Source organism: Vanellus vanellus (genome assembly GCF_965231255.1).
Source record: "Vanellus vanellus genome assembly, chromosome: 5".
NCBI lineage: Eukaryota > Metazoa > Chordata > Aves > Charadriiformes > Charadriidae > Vanellus > Vanellus vanellus.
This window is the reverse complement of record NC_138910.1, coordinates 8,188,170-8,203,045: the sequence shown is the minus strand read 5'-3', so window position 1 is coordinate 8,203,045 and position 14,876 is coordinate 8,188,170. Positions and strand designations below refer to the sequence as shown.

General features: G+C 36.2%; 1 protein-coding gene across 1 annotated transcript; it reads right to left on the bottom strand.

Moving 5' to 3' along the window:
• Positions 1 to 3,468: 3,468 nt before the first annotated feature.
• MAP3K19 (mitogen-activated protein kinase kinase kinase 19) lies at positions 3,469 to 14,415 on the bottom strand (the record flags this gene model as incomplete). Its single annotated transcript, XM_082483293.1, has 8 exons — positions 3,469 to 3,535; positions 5,101 to 5,798; positions 6,019 to 6,168; positions 7,384 to 9,834; positions 11,965 to 12,008; positions 12,679 to 12,920; positions 13,742 to 13,826; positions 14,376 to 14,415. The coding sequence occupies 8 exons, from the start codon at positions 14,413 to 14,415 to the stop codon at positions 3,469 to 3,471; spliced, it is 3,777 nt and encodes a 1,258-aa protein (XP_082339419.1).
• Between the last annotated feature and the right edge of the window lie 461 nt (positions 14,416 to 14,876).

Below are 14,876 nucleotides of genomic sequence, written 5' to 3'. Positions count from 1 at the left end.
AAGCTGTCTCATGGCACAGGTCCCCATGGAAAGTAGGGGAGAAAAGGCACTCTGCTGCCTGTACTGGAAACCCTTCCTCAGGAGAACTCTAGTTCTTTCTCACTTATGTGCAAGAACCAGAGTTTTGATAGGAGAGATTTAAAAAATGGCATGAGTTCCTGCTGAGCTTTGTGAAAAAGCACTAATTTTGAACCCAAATAATCTCAAAAGACACTGGGTTTTCTGGGCTCGATGGTGCTTCCTTGAGAAGAAAGGTTGATGTGTGTATTTTGAGATGCAAATTTTTACATCCTATTGCTGTTTGTAGTTTCAAGACCGGTGTAGAATAGCTGGGTTGGCATGCCTAAGAACCCGCCCTTTTCCTGAGACTTGAGCAATAGCTCAGAGCTTTAAATATTACTGCATAAAAGAACTACTAGTTATCCGCTACAGTGATAAAAAGACAGCATATTTTCAGGTTCTCAAATTTAAGCTCCAAATCTTGAGGAAACCTGGAATTCACAGCAAAGTGGTCGTACCTACTGTTTTAGAACAGGAAGGCTTACCTTGCTCAAATACTACAAATAATTAAGTAAGCGTGTCACTTTTCATTGAAAATAAAAGTTTTCAAGAAGATTTTTAAGGTTTCTCACCCTTTCCCCTTATTACATTAGATACCTTATTACAGGTATCTGAATTACCTGGATTTTGATGTGAAAATCTATGATCTTATAGAGTAAGATATGCAAAGTTAGACTTGTGTAGAGAACGTTCTACCAGACTGGACTCGGCCGAGCAACCCAAGGCACCCTAAACCACTGTACTTCTTGGTTTAGCTGTGCTGAGCGCAGGGCTGGGATGCAGCATCTCCCCTGTTCTCAGCATCATTAAGCTGAAATACCTTTGTTGCAAGTGCTGGCCTTAAACAACCACCTCATTCTCTAAGTCTGGTTAAACAGAAGCAAAAATGTGCTTTCACATTTTGATTAAAAACTCAGGTCGAAGTTTTACAAACCTTTAAGTTGGAGACTAATTTTAGTGTAATTAGCTGGATTAAACATTACAATTAAATTGCAAATAACTAATAACCTTAATATTGGAGAATTCAGACTTTAACAGAAGATGTTAGTTTTGCTTATAAGATGTGTGCATAAGGAGGGGGTTTTGTAATTCTGACATTTTTTAATTAACTGTATATCCTAGAGCATTCCCATTCTTTCCCTGCTTATGCCCGTCACCTCAGTTTCATTTCATGCTAAATAAAAACTCATATTTACTTTGCAGCTTTGTTGGAGACACTACCTTAACCTGAGAAGAATTAATGTGCATCATGGAATTATGTACATCCCGCTTGAGTTCATATGCCAGGGCTCCTACCTTTATTCTGCAAGGTACTTTAACATGAAGATACTTTAACGTGAAGTTGCCACGGAGTTTTGGCACGAAGACAAACCAGTATTCCTCAAAATGGGACTGTTAACTGTTTTGAACTTTGAAGATTACTGTGATATTAGGATTTCTCTTATACTGGCATAATGTTCTGTTATTGTTATGTGACGTTATACCTACAGAAACTATTAATAAAGACTTTTGCTAGAAGTACTGATTTCTCTTTGCTTTTACAAAGTTTACACCAACTCTGAAGTCAGGCTACTGGAATAAAACAAAGCTTGAAAGCTATTTAAGTAACTAAAATGTTTAGTGCTGTGGGGAAAGTTGATTACATATAAAACTTAGAACTTCCTTCCTTCCTTTTTGTAAAAAACTAATTTTCATGTTACTGCTGGCACTGAAGTCAGCGTCTTGACTTCTTGAGAGCTCAGCCCTTAACAGTTGTAGGGCTGAATTTTACTGCGTCTCTTCCTAGAGCCCAGGTGCTCACAAAGGCGTAAGGTTCAACGTATTCTGTTGCATTGAACCCAATTTTTGGTTTCTACAGTGTCTCATTCCCCTGAAATTTTTAATTTGAAAAATAGGAAGTAGCCTTATCAGAAAGAGGACAAGCTGAATACTAATACCTGATTTTTTTTGTTTGTTTTATTAATATATAATAACGTTCTTCAATTTTTATTTTGTGCAGTTAGTAGTAGCTAGTTATACTAACTGTAGAAATTATTTTTGCAGCGCAGATGGAGACTGTTACATGTCAACTAATTACATAGTGCTCACTCGAGTTTCTCAAAACAGTTCAAGTTTCAGAATCAACTTTGCTGTTCTATTTCAGATTAAGGAGATATTGAAAAAGAGCAGTGCAGTGTCTAGCAACTCAAACAGCGTTTCACAGCCTTTGCAAATAAGAGAAAGGTAACGCTCCTATGCCTTTGCTGCTCTGTATCAGCAAACGGAAGGGTGAGAATTACAACACATCGCTCTGAACACAGAAAATGTGCCACTCCATGAGGAAAGAGTAGGTTCGGAGGGAATTGTATCGATGTGTAGCAATACCAGATGGGGGCAGTAAGGAAGGCAGGGCTAGACTCTTCAGTGTTACCAGTGACAGGACAAGAGGCAACGGGCACAACTTGACGTACAAGACAGCCTTTTCAAACATAAACACATCCTTATTATGAGGGTGGTTGAAGAATGGAACGTGTTGCCTAGCGAGTCTGTGGAGTTTCCATCCATGGTGACGCTCAAAGCCAAGGGAACAAGGGCCTGAGCAACCCGCTTCAGTCAACCCTGCTCAGAACAATGGTGTTGGACTAGAGCATCTCCAGATGCCCCTTCCGACCTCAACCATTCTGTGACCTGAAACTGTCCATAAAATGCACTGCTTTGTTGCTAAAAGACTGTCACTAAGTTTAGATTCATAATTCTAGCCAGACTAGGAAATGATCTTGATGTAAGATTAATAAAGAAGCACATGTGTACACCTGGGTATCTCTTGTCTTTATCACTACAGTATCTCATAGTGATATGATACCTCGGTAACGAAGGACTGATATATATGTATGCAAAAACTAAGGTTTTTTTCCACCAGCTAAAAATTAAAGGGCCCATCTAGCTAAAGTTTCAGTACATTTTATGCCAATATAATTCTATGGTTTGGGGTTCCTATGGGATCATCACAGGCACACTTAATGACTCATCTATAAGTTTCAGAAAAGCTTCCTCCAGAGCTTTTGCAGAGCTTCCAGATCTGCAATACTTTCTGCCAACAGCGTACATTCCATAGGCTTTTACAGACAAATTGGCATTCCAACTTACCTGCCCTGTCACATACCGGTGATGGCGGTGTGTGGTTTTCTCCAAATACAACAAAACATGGCCCTGTGGTCATAGTGAAGGAATGCCCACTCCAATGACCACAAACATTGCAAAAAATGTTATTTTAATCATACCGACTGCTGTCTAAAAAGTAGACTCCTTGTACACAATTGCTCTCTAGTATACTGTCACTTTTAAGTCCAGTTCCTTCTGATCTTTTTTTCACAAGTGGAAATTTTTATGTGGATAATGTATACCCATTTGGCAAGAGTTTTGAAAGATTCACTGTCTTCCTTTCACAAAGGGATGGTCCAGCAACTGCAGAGCAGAAGGGCGTTCATGTTGATCTCTGCATAGAAGTTTTGAAAAATCAGTACATAAAATGAATATGCATGCCTGTGATGTAATTGTAAAATCCAAATGCAAACAGCATTTTTTTTTCTCCTCATTTCTCCAGTCAGGACTCACTTTTAGGTTTTTCTGATAAAGCTGGTAGAACAGAAGGCAGGATTTATTGGAAGAGACTGTTGGAATTTATGAATTATAAAACTGAGATATTTTATTATTACAGAAATCATTCTTTGTTCCTCTAAATTTCTTGCAAAACTTTTAATACTTCCGCTAATGTTTCAGGTGCACCAAAAATGTATTTAAGGAGGGTGATAATTGTTTGATTCTGTGTCAATCAGGCTGTTCTGCCATCTCCAATCAATGTCATGCCTGTTAAGGAGCCCATATGGAATTACAGTACAGTAACTACACATCGGCTTGCTAAAGCCAAGGGCTTTAGGCTTTTTGAACTCTCAATTTGGAGGAAAAAACAGGGGAAGGAGTAAAGGACACTGATCTCTTAAGTAATAAAATAATGGGGAAGATGGGATAAGGGAGGCATTTATATTTAGGACACGGTGAGATCATACATTAAAACTTTGCCGCCACAGGTGCATCCTGACTTTTGAAAAGTTACATACTTTACTTGAAAAGGTAAATGCTTTATATCTGTATATTTCCTTCTACCTAACAATTCCTTCTGCCTTTGAAATACTGTTCTCTCTGAATCAAAGCATATGTGATATCTCTATATATAGTCCACAGGTTTTCTTGTTATTGTTATATGGTCCACAGGAACTGTAACCATACCATAATAAGTCTAATCCAGGGATTAGCAACCAGGTTTCCTGCCTGCAAGACTGCTGCCATACCCACTGAATACCGTGCTTGTCTCTCGTGCTCAAATCTCATCTTTAGAGATACGTAAAAGACTGCTATTAATTTTATAAAGACTACCCGTTGAGGTCAGGAACTTAGCTCTTGAAATTGATAGTCCATTTAAAACACCTGGGACAAAGGTGATATTTAAAACAAAACAAACACCATAAAAATAATTCTTATAATGGGTGAAGGCTAGTGGTTTGGGTATTTTATAGAGAGAACTTTGTGTTTCAAATAAGTATATATTTCCTGGACTGATAATAGATTGTTCTACTGAAGAAGATAAGAATGAACTGAAAGCTCTTTCATTTAGAATATTGTCCTCAAAACAACTTGCCTGACATAGCCCAGACTCAGCCAATGTGATATTGGAACAGCAAGGCACGTCAAGGACATTTATCAAGCATTTTGTCTAAAGCTCAATGGTGCCATGTTTCTGCATGAAAATTACAAGGAAAGTAAATGATGAGTATAAGGCCTACAAAAATAGGCTGTGCAAGGGTTTTTTTATACCATTATAGAGAGTAAAGCTCTTTTATATATACTATTATTTAAAGGCTTTCCTGGAATGTTGAAAAACCTATGCATTTACAATACAGTCCTACGTACCATATAAGAGGTAACCTAAGCTCCCATCAACATTCTTTACAATACAAACTATCTGCATTTTTCCTTTCATTTTTCAGCTAAAAATCCACATACCTGGTTAAGCACGCATGCACAAAATCCACTGCAGTGCTGGAGAATCGATCAGGTAGGGAAGGCATCAGTCCTCTGTGGGCCCCAATATAGAACATGGCTGCTATCCTATCCATGGAAGCCAGTGGTGGTTTTCCAGTTGCCATCTCAAACACAGTGCAGCCAACGCTCCAGATGTCTGATTTTCTTCCATATCCAGATTCATTTATAACTTCTGGTGCCATCCAGTATGGAGTCCCATGCACAGACTTGAGCATCTCGCTCTGTGTGCCACTGAGGCTTACCCAAGCCAAACGCCTGGCACAGCCAAAGTCAATTAGCTTTACTATACCATTTGGCATAAGCATAACATTATTGCCTTTGATATCTCTATGTACCACACAATTGTCATGTAAATATGCAACCCCTTGTAGAATTTGTTTGGTATATTTACAAAGGACAATTTCTGGCAATGGACCAAAGCGATTAATAATACTAGAAATTGAGCCACCAGGAACAAACTCCATGAAAATGCTTAAAATGTTGTCTTCTAGACAAGTTCCTAAATAAGTTACAATATTGATGTGCTTCAATGTCTTCAAAAGATCAACTTCCTCATGAAACTTCTGATACTCCTTTTCTGTAGTGAGTTGATCTGACGTATCCAAAACAACCTGTTTTACAGCTATTAATTGTCCCTGGCTTGTCAGACCACAGTATACCTACAATGAAACTAGCATTTATTAAAATGAAACGTGAAATAAAACTGAGTATTTACTTATTTTAAGTAGTATCTTTGTGTTTGTCATGTTTCATGTCTCATTGTATAATCCAAAATATTTAAGTTATTGGTTGAACAGAACAACCAGTTATAAGGTAAGATGTAGCTCAAAGACAACCAACATATTAACATTCTCTTAACATATTCAGACTTTAACTTACTGTGCCATAAGCTCCCTTTCCAAGGACTTCACCTCTTGTCCACGTGATAGGATCTTTGTTAGTTAAACTGCTTCCTGGTAATTTAGCAGAGTCCTCAAAGTTTAGCAGGTCACTTTCTTCATTTGATGCCAAAAAGGCTTTACTGTAACTCTGCTTGAAGATGATGGTCAGTGCGGGGAGAAAGCAGGGAGGAAAAGAAAGGCTTCATATTATCCTCACATCTTTTTTAAGGAGCAATTTTTACCTGGCATGACTCTTCTCTATAGATTTATATGTATATTTAAATATATATATATACAGTCATTGCCCAGTTCATTGATACAATTGCTATACTAAGTAAATATTTTCAAGTATATATCACAATAGTGCATAACCAGAAGATTATAGCATGACATCTTATTCCATTGAGAGGAAGACAAACAGAAGGAACACTTAAAAGAGCAGGATATACATCTGCTTCCTACATTTTTTTTGGTTACATAGTCACAGTTTGCTAAGCTGAAGGGTGAATATGACTATCACCTTGCTCTAGGTAACACATGTAACCCAAGTGTGATGAAAACAATTTGGACATGACTTCACAGGAAGAAGAGCCTGCTTCAGAAAGATGGTAATAATTACTCCATCTAGCCATGGATGTCCCTAGGACAAGTGAGAATAGAGGCATAATTGGCACCTGTATCTGCAGAAGCATAAGGAAGTGCATCAACATGTAGTGAAAAAATTTCCTTATAAATTCATAGTTTAAATAGATGAAAAGGTAACAGGGCCAAGGAGAAGCAATATTGGTAGATAAGTACCTTATCAGGTGAAGGTTCTTAACTGACTTGGGGGCCAGAATCTAAGCCTTCTGAGCTTGAAGTTTTGATTAAACATTAATTAAACAGCCTTGAGTCTGTCTGATAAACGAATACTTGTAGTTCATACCTAGAAAAGTATCTGGTTGCACTCAAGAGATTCAAGGAAATTGCCCTTTTGTATATACAAGAACCATTTGTAATGTCTTTTCATATTCTTTAGGTGTCAAGATCTCAAGAGCTTTTGCCTTGCCCCAGCACCTTTTTATACATGCTCTTCAGTTAAAACAGCCAGATCTTTTTATCCACTGCAATTTCTCAATTTATCTTGACCCATAATATAAGCCTTGATAGCTATTCCTGTCGTGCCTTAGTACCACCTGGTTTGTGTCCTGACATGGAGCCTCTAGCATTGGTATCCTCAGATGGGCACTGGAAGAATTAGTGGGCAGCTGGCCCAAGGAAAAGAGACTTGATCATTAATGAGCACACATTTCCTATCTTTTATCCAAACTTGTGTTGAAGCATCACTCAAAGGAACTAGCAAGTTACAAGAAATTACTTTTACCTTCTCTAGAGCACTATTTACTATTGCTCCATCTCCATTCGTCGTATATTCTTCTTCTTTAGTATGTATATTTTGCATTTTAGAAACTGTATTTTTTGTTCTTGAAGAGTTGATGTCTTTTTCTTCAAGCATTAGCAATTCTTCGGCCAGACAACAAAGCAACTCATCAGTCACATCTGTATTATCTGCCCAGGACAAAATGTTTTGACTTGTCTGGAAACTGGGGCTTGTAACCCTTTTTGTCTGAATCACTGAAGGCTGAGTCAATTCATTTGCCAAACCACTGTTTTGAGGTGTGTATGCCCAATTGTGATTTAATTTTTTTGTAGGGGATTGACACTCCAGTCCATCTGAAAAGGGCAATGCTTCACATTTATTTATAGATTTGAAGGAGGCCTGGTCTGATTCCAGGCCTTTGCAGCCATCCATATCCACCCTGCACTGGGGTACACAAATGTTCTGGTCTGTTGTTAGTAGACTGCTACTTAGAGCAACACATTCTCTGTAGTCTTTATCACTGAGATGAAGAAGATTCTGGCTACAGGTAACAGCTCTCTGATGGTTGGATATATGCTGACTGTCTAAAGACTGCTCCAAAGAAAATTCTTTAATAGTTGATAAGTTTGAATGTGAAAAAATTGTATTTTGCTTAGTTGATTGTGAAAGCTTTTCTAAAAACGTAAGCTGATGATCTGTGTCTCCATGAAACAATGAAGTGTTTATTTGAAAATCTGAATCAGAAGTTATTACATTATCTTGCTCTATGTTGTTGTCACTCAGCTCAGTGCTTCCATCCTTTGTAATGAAACCTTTCTGCTTTGGTTTTGTGCCAGGTATGGTCTTCTTTGGCTTAGAACATGTTCTCTTTTGAGTATTTCTTACTCGGCTGCTCTCTTTCCCTTTACTACAGGTAGATCTGCAGGTGCTAGCGGTGCATCTCCCAGATGGAGCAGAGCAAACGTCTCTATAAAATCTGTTCTCATGTTGATCAAGCTCACGCATGTGGGAATAGACAGGAGTTCCAAACATTTCATAAATACCTGGGCCTTTGTCATTTGAATTTATTTTCTTGAACATGTCACTGTATTTCAGATCTACAAAATTTGAAGCAGACGGTGCATGTGGTAGAGAAAGCGGAGTAAGAGAGTTCTTTAACATAACTGACTTTTTGCAACTGCAGGAGAAACTTTGCTTTTTAAGTTTCTGGGCAGTCTGAGCAAAACGGTCTTTGTTTGCTTGAAGGTGCTTTTTTTGACGTGTCAGGGAAGTTTCAGATTCCACGTGTGGCAGTTCCAAAGGTGGGAAAATCCGATTCTTGGCATGAGGTTTTGTGGAAATCTCATCAGAAACAATTAAGTCTTCAGATATCTTTATCTTGCTACTCATTTTAGATTTTGATGAATATTTATTTCTATTCATCTTTATTTTACTTTTGTCATTTTCTTTGCGAGCAAGAATGTTGAAGCTCTGAGTAACATGAGGAGGCAGGCTACGAATGACACTCTTTTTTGTGGCAGGTTCTTTAGCAATGTGTGGTTCCCTAGCTGGTTCTTGTTCAGAGAATGTAATGTGAACAAGAGGTACAAGCTCACTTTGGTCTTTTGAAGTTGTTTCTGACACTGCTTCTTTTTCCATTTCAAAGTCAGAGAAACAAGTATTATTTTCTGTCTGTTTTCCAGAAGGATCTTGCACTTCTACTCTGGGAATTACTGCAGCTACAGAATTATCTTCTAAGGCATGATAGGCCTCAATCACTTCATTTTTACAGGAAGACTCTAAATCATGATTGTCAAGGACAAAGTTTACACTCTCAGCATCTTCATGTGGTTTATAATCCAGTATCATTTCTGTAGCATTTCCCTCCTCTCGACTAGTTACACAGCAATCCTCTGCTATTCTTTCCTCATTGCCAGCTCTCGAGGCATCTCTGTTGCTTGACATTGTAAATGTTGCCTGAGCTGTAAATATTCTACAGTTTATCAGAGCATTACGTGAGCTCAAATAAGGATGATTATCATCATAGAAAGTGGCTTGGGTCATAAGACCCACGTTCTTACAAGCCACTAAAAACTGGTATTTCATCCTGTCATTTTTTTCAGTATTGGCAGCTACCTGAGCTTCCCTCCATTTTAAATTGCTTTGAATTTCTTCTTTCTTGTTGTTAAGATACTTATTATAGTTACTCATGCTGTAGTAGTACAGGTCTTTCACTGGAGTGAACTTATCAGAAATAGTAGCCACAATCAGGTCTGATGACTTTTCAGTGTGCCTTTTTAATAGCTTGTCTAACTGATACTGATAAAATTTAGTAACTGGTTTTATAGGCTGAGGAATAGAGTTCATAATATTCAAAATATTTCTGATGTCGGTGCTTTCATTGACAACATTATCCTCTAGAGGAGCAAGATGAATTGTTCTTACAGGCTGAAATGTCACTGGTGGCAAGTGAAACTGTAATTTTCATAAAAACCATTATTAATGTGCTACACAACATACAGGTAAAATCTAATATTCTTTTATATATTCCCATATTTCGACTAATATGAAGTGTAATAGCAAAACCCTGAGAAAATACCTGAATTTTCTCACATCTATACATGAATTTTCTAACATCCAGAATTATTTTAAGTATTTCATAGTACAGAAAGTGGGATCCTTTGCTATAAGATACAAGTCATTCTCTGTGATGTAAAAATAACAAGCTCTGTCTGCACACACAAATCAACTCGTCAGTATGCCACATAGCATGTTTGCTACAGGAATTCAAAGGCTGGTCAGTGGCTTCACGTGCCAAAGTTTCTTTCTTGCTGTACACTCTCACTGAATGAGAGCATGTGCTGATATTTAAAGTCTTTTTATGTAACCCTCCAAAGAGTGCTGACACCCATAATTATATTCCCAAAGGAACTAGATCTCATGTAAGCAATTTTTAAAAAGACTGGACTATTATAACAGAATGCTATTTTATCCATGGAGAAAACAATTCATAAAAATTATTTATAGGTTTTAAAAGACATTATTATAAATCTAAACACATAGATTTTTGTATGTTTAGTGTAGCCTTATAAAATTCCATAAATCATGTTATATGGGCCACAGATTTAGCTCACAGAGTTTTAAGTATGTTGGAAGATAGCACAGTCTGTACTTCACTTGCAGTGAAGTTAAACGGATAGCTAGCAAAAGGCCATTTTTACATGGCAGGTAACGCAGAAGTCTGTTGTGTGGGGGGTGTATTTTATTATTCCTCCGTTCTTCCTTCTCTTCCCATCCCATTAATCGAAAGGTACCGTATATCTTTGAAACAGTCCAGATCTCAGAATTTGAGTACTTTGTTGAGATTATTCAGAAGAATAGTGAGAATAATTTTCTGAAAATCATATTTCTCTATTTTATAGGAAATGGAGAAGAAATAAGCTTGAATATACAGTATACTTTTGTGCAAATGAATGCAATAGAAATAATCGCAGTCATATGTTCTGAGTACTCATTTGCATGTCTATATTCAACATCAGTTTGCAATCTGCAGGAAATTTTTGTTTGCATTCCAAGGGCAAACTGAGGTTTGAATGTGCCAGGAAAAGCAATGTGTGCTGGTTTGAAATTTACAGTTCTTAAGGCCTTGTCTAATCTGCATGGCATTAATATGAATGCTCAGTTTATCCCAAATGGTATGCCTTTAGAAATCATCAGAGCCTAAGACATTAAATAAAACTGTATTAAATTACATTGAAGTCAGCTAAATTGTTTTTCTTAATCATTTCCCTCCATTCAAAATGTTTTTCTATAGCCCTTTTTACGATCCTCCATCAGAACTCTTGCTATTACTCCTATACTTTACTTTTCCTGTGAACTCTGTTGTATTCTGTAGTGGGTTCACTAAATTATACAGCTGATTCAGTAAGTCAAGTCTTTTGTACAAAAGGCTATTAATGAATATCCATAAAGACCAGATTCTCTTTTTACTAAATACAGTGTATTTGATCTTTTGTAACTTTTAAGGCTCATGTAGTGTGAAGCACTGATACATGTAAAATTGCTAGCTTGTTCGTAAGCACAAAAGTTTTGTCAGGAATCCTGTTTACACTTCTCACAAAATTTCATGTCAAATATGTTTAATCCTAAATCCTTAATTTTTATTTGCTAACACAATAAATTTCAGCAATCATCTAATATCTAATATCTAATATCTTCAATTCAGCTTCAATTTTAAATTACCACTCAATACAAGAAAATTGTTTTTTTAAATTTGACAAAACTAGACATCTAATATGTTTAACATATACGATGCATGGACTTGAAATTAACTCATATATTTCTATTTTTAAAGGTTTTATATCTTTTTGAACTTCCAACACTTAACCCCCCCAAAATCCCCGATGTAACATCTTATGGACAAATTGTTGTTATACATCTGAAGATTTGCTAACACATATATATATATAAAATATATGTTCATGCAAAAAAATGAAGACTAAGCAGAGGAAAATGCCTACACTTCTTCTGTATTTCTATTTTTAAGGTTTTGAAAGCATATAATACTTTTAACAGTGTTCAGTTTTATACACAATATCATCTTACCTTAGATCTCTTGTTCCTGGTTTTTAACATTGTTATATTTAACCCTTAAAAATCAAAACAAATGAAATGTTAATTCAATATTCTTAAACAGACTACAATTTTCATTTATAAACTAATTTCAAACTGTAGTTCTGGGGACCAAGAATCTGTCTGATGTGTTGATGTGTGGTTACAGGAATATGCTATAAATCTGCTATGCAGAAAAAAATTGTAAGTCAAAATTTAATTGTGATACTGATCTTTACAATTCCATTTTCTATAGAAAACTATAAAATATGATTATTTAAAAATACTTTAACTCTAATAATCTGAGCAAATATTACTCCTCATTTTCAGGTGTTTGCTAGCTTCAATATGTGGCTAATTAATATCGCCAGTATGTGGAAAAAAGTGGAAGAGACGCCATCACGTCCCCACTCCAGCTACAGAAAATTACACTTTACGTTTTGTTGGCTTGGTTTCATTATACAGAGAAACAGGAATGGTGAAGTCTGTCATTGCTTCTCTATCTATCTCCTTCATTCTGCAAACACACACACACATATATAATTAAAGAAGAGGGTCAACATGGCTGAAGTCTACTTTACAAGAAGTCAAACAGTCATAAAGGCAACTTAAAGTTCAAAGAAAAATGACTTCTAAGGCTTTGTAATCTAATTTGATAAGCAATATATAACTTTATTTAAAAGTTGTGAATTTTAAAATTGAACTTACTTTGTTGTATTTGTGCTTTTATTATCTGAAAATCATCTAAATCCATGAATGATTCTGAAATGTTGGATTCCGGGCATGAGGCCTGTAGCAGAAAGCTGAAGTCAAAGCCACGCCCTACTTTCTCTTTTTTCAGGAAGAAAGGTAAAGAAGTGTGATGTCTCATCTGTAATGCTAACTGATTTTTACTTGGAAAACATGCCACTTGTTGATCTGGCCACGGTCTGGATGTTGGTGCTATTCGGCTAAAAGGCAAAACCAAAAAAACAAAATACAGTGTGAAAATGAGTGGAAGGAGTCCACTCAGTTCAAATAATCATATGACTGGTGAATAATGTGAACAAGCAGATTGTAAGATCCAAGAATTCCAAACTATGTTTTCTTTCTTCATCCACCTGGGAAGTTGTGGCCCTCCCTGGAAGCAATCTGATTTTGATGCCAGAGATCGACTACAAGTGAGAATGAATGACACAAAATGTAAACCAAGCAACAATAGGAATGGAAAAACATATTGTCCACCTTTCCCTTCTTGAGAAAAACTGATTGCTTCCAGTACATATTTTTTATGAATCACCAGGAAAGTGTGTCAGAAGAATTCTGAAGACCACATGTGCCTTTGTCATTTATAAAATATGCTATGGCCTGCCTGAAAGAATAGAGGCTGTGTGGACAAACCTCAGATTTCTGCCACCTGGTTTCTGAAAAATGAAAAATCCAAATATAGAAAAAGATAAATACTGTGACTGAAAAGAGGTACAGAAATACAGTCTAAGTTAATCTTAAAGCTGTATGCAAGATAAGTGACTGTTTTTAATGTTACATGCTGATGTAAAACCATATACCATATGTTTTTTCATATCGTACCACATTATTTGTTCATCTAGTGCAATATCCTGCCTTCAGCAATGGCCAATAATTGACACTGGAAAGACAGAAACACTACACAACACATACAGCTGTATGTAACATCTGGCACTGAAGAAATCATGTCTTGCTCATAGACTACTACCTGCTTTGTCTACATTTTTGCATGCCCAACTGCAAATTAAATATTAATACTACTTACCTGTTTTTTCCTAGAGATTTGTATGGCTGATGCATTTCTTTCATTATCTTATCTGCATTCTGAAGAGCAACAACACCTCCACAACCTGCAACAATACATTAGCATTTCCATAAAAGCAGTAAAATTCACTGACTAGTAACACAATGCAAATGCAGTTAATTTTGGACGTTAGAATATTACAATAAAGAAATACAGAAAGTAACTATCAGGGGGGGAAAAGCATGTTTCATTTGACTAAGATACCTATACATTCTTCCTGTTATAATTTTTTGAAATGTGAATGTGTAAATCCAAATTATTTTTAGTTAATTAAGTAAGTGTTAAGTAAATATACTATAAAAACAAAGAACATCTAAAACATTCCAGTTACAGCTGCTATTTCAGTAGAACAGAAATGTAAGAAAAATATTGACAGAAACTCTACAAAACTAGAACATCTAAAAATAGGAAAGCTATTAAAACTAAAACAAATCTCAGAGCTTCTCAAAGGTGGAAAACAACTCTGAGTTTGATTTCAAATTTTTTTGTGGTTGCTTGGTTTTGACAAGTAGCCAGATCTCAAGTTAACATTGTCCTTTTTCTTCTTCAGGTGCCACATGTTACCCTTTATACATATAAACTTTGGTTATACTACCTTCTTTGCTTCTCTTCTTATTTTGTTGGTTGTGAGACATACTGTCCTTAGGTGTATTAAGGTCCAGAAACCTGAAAAAATGTTTCATTGATTGTTTTTCAACTCACATGTACAAAGCAGTACTTTATATTTCATTATTCCAGAGACATAAGCAAGACAAATGCAGCATTTCAAAAGCGCTTGAAATTATTAAAAATGTTATAATTTAACTTAACATCCAATGCCCTGCCCTGTGAATACACAGAACCAAACAGTCCAGGCACAGTTTTTATTGCTAAAAACTCAACATATGCTATCTTGAATAAGACATGAAAGCTGTCGGTATTATTTTGCTGATATCATCCTTGCTGTTGGGCCAGAAAGTCAACACTTCACATTTGGGAGATAATCGCATTTTTAACATATTACTGAGAAACAAGATCAGAATTAAATGTATATCTTTCTGTACTTGGTCAAAACTATGTCTCAGCAAGAGGTTCAACATCCAAAACTTTCTGAGCA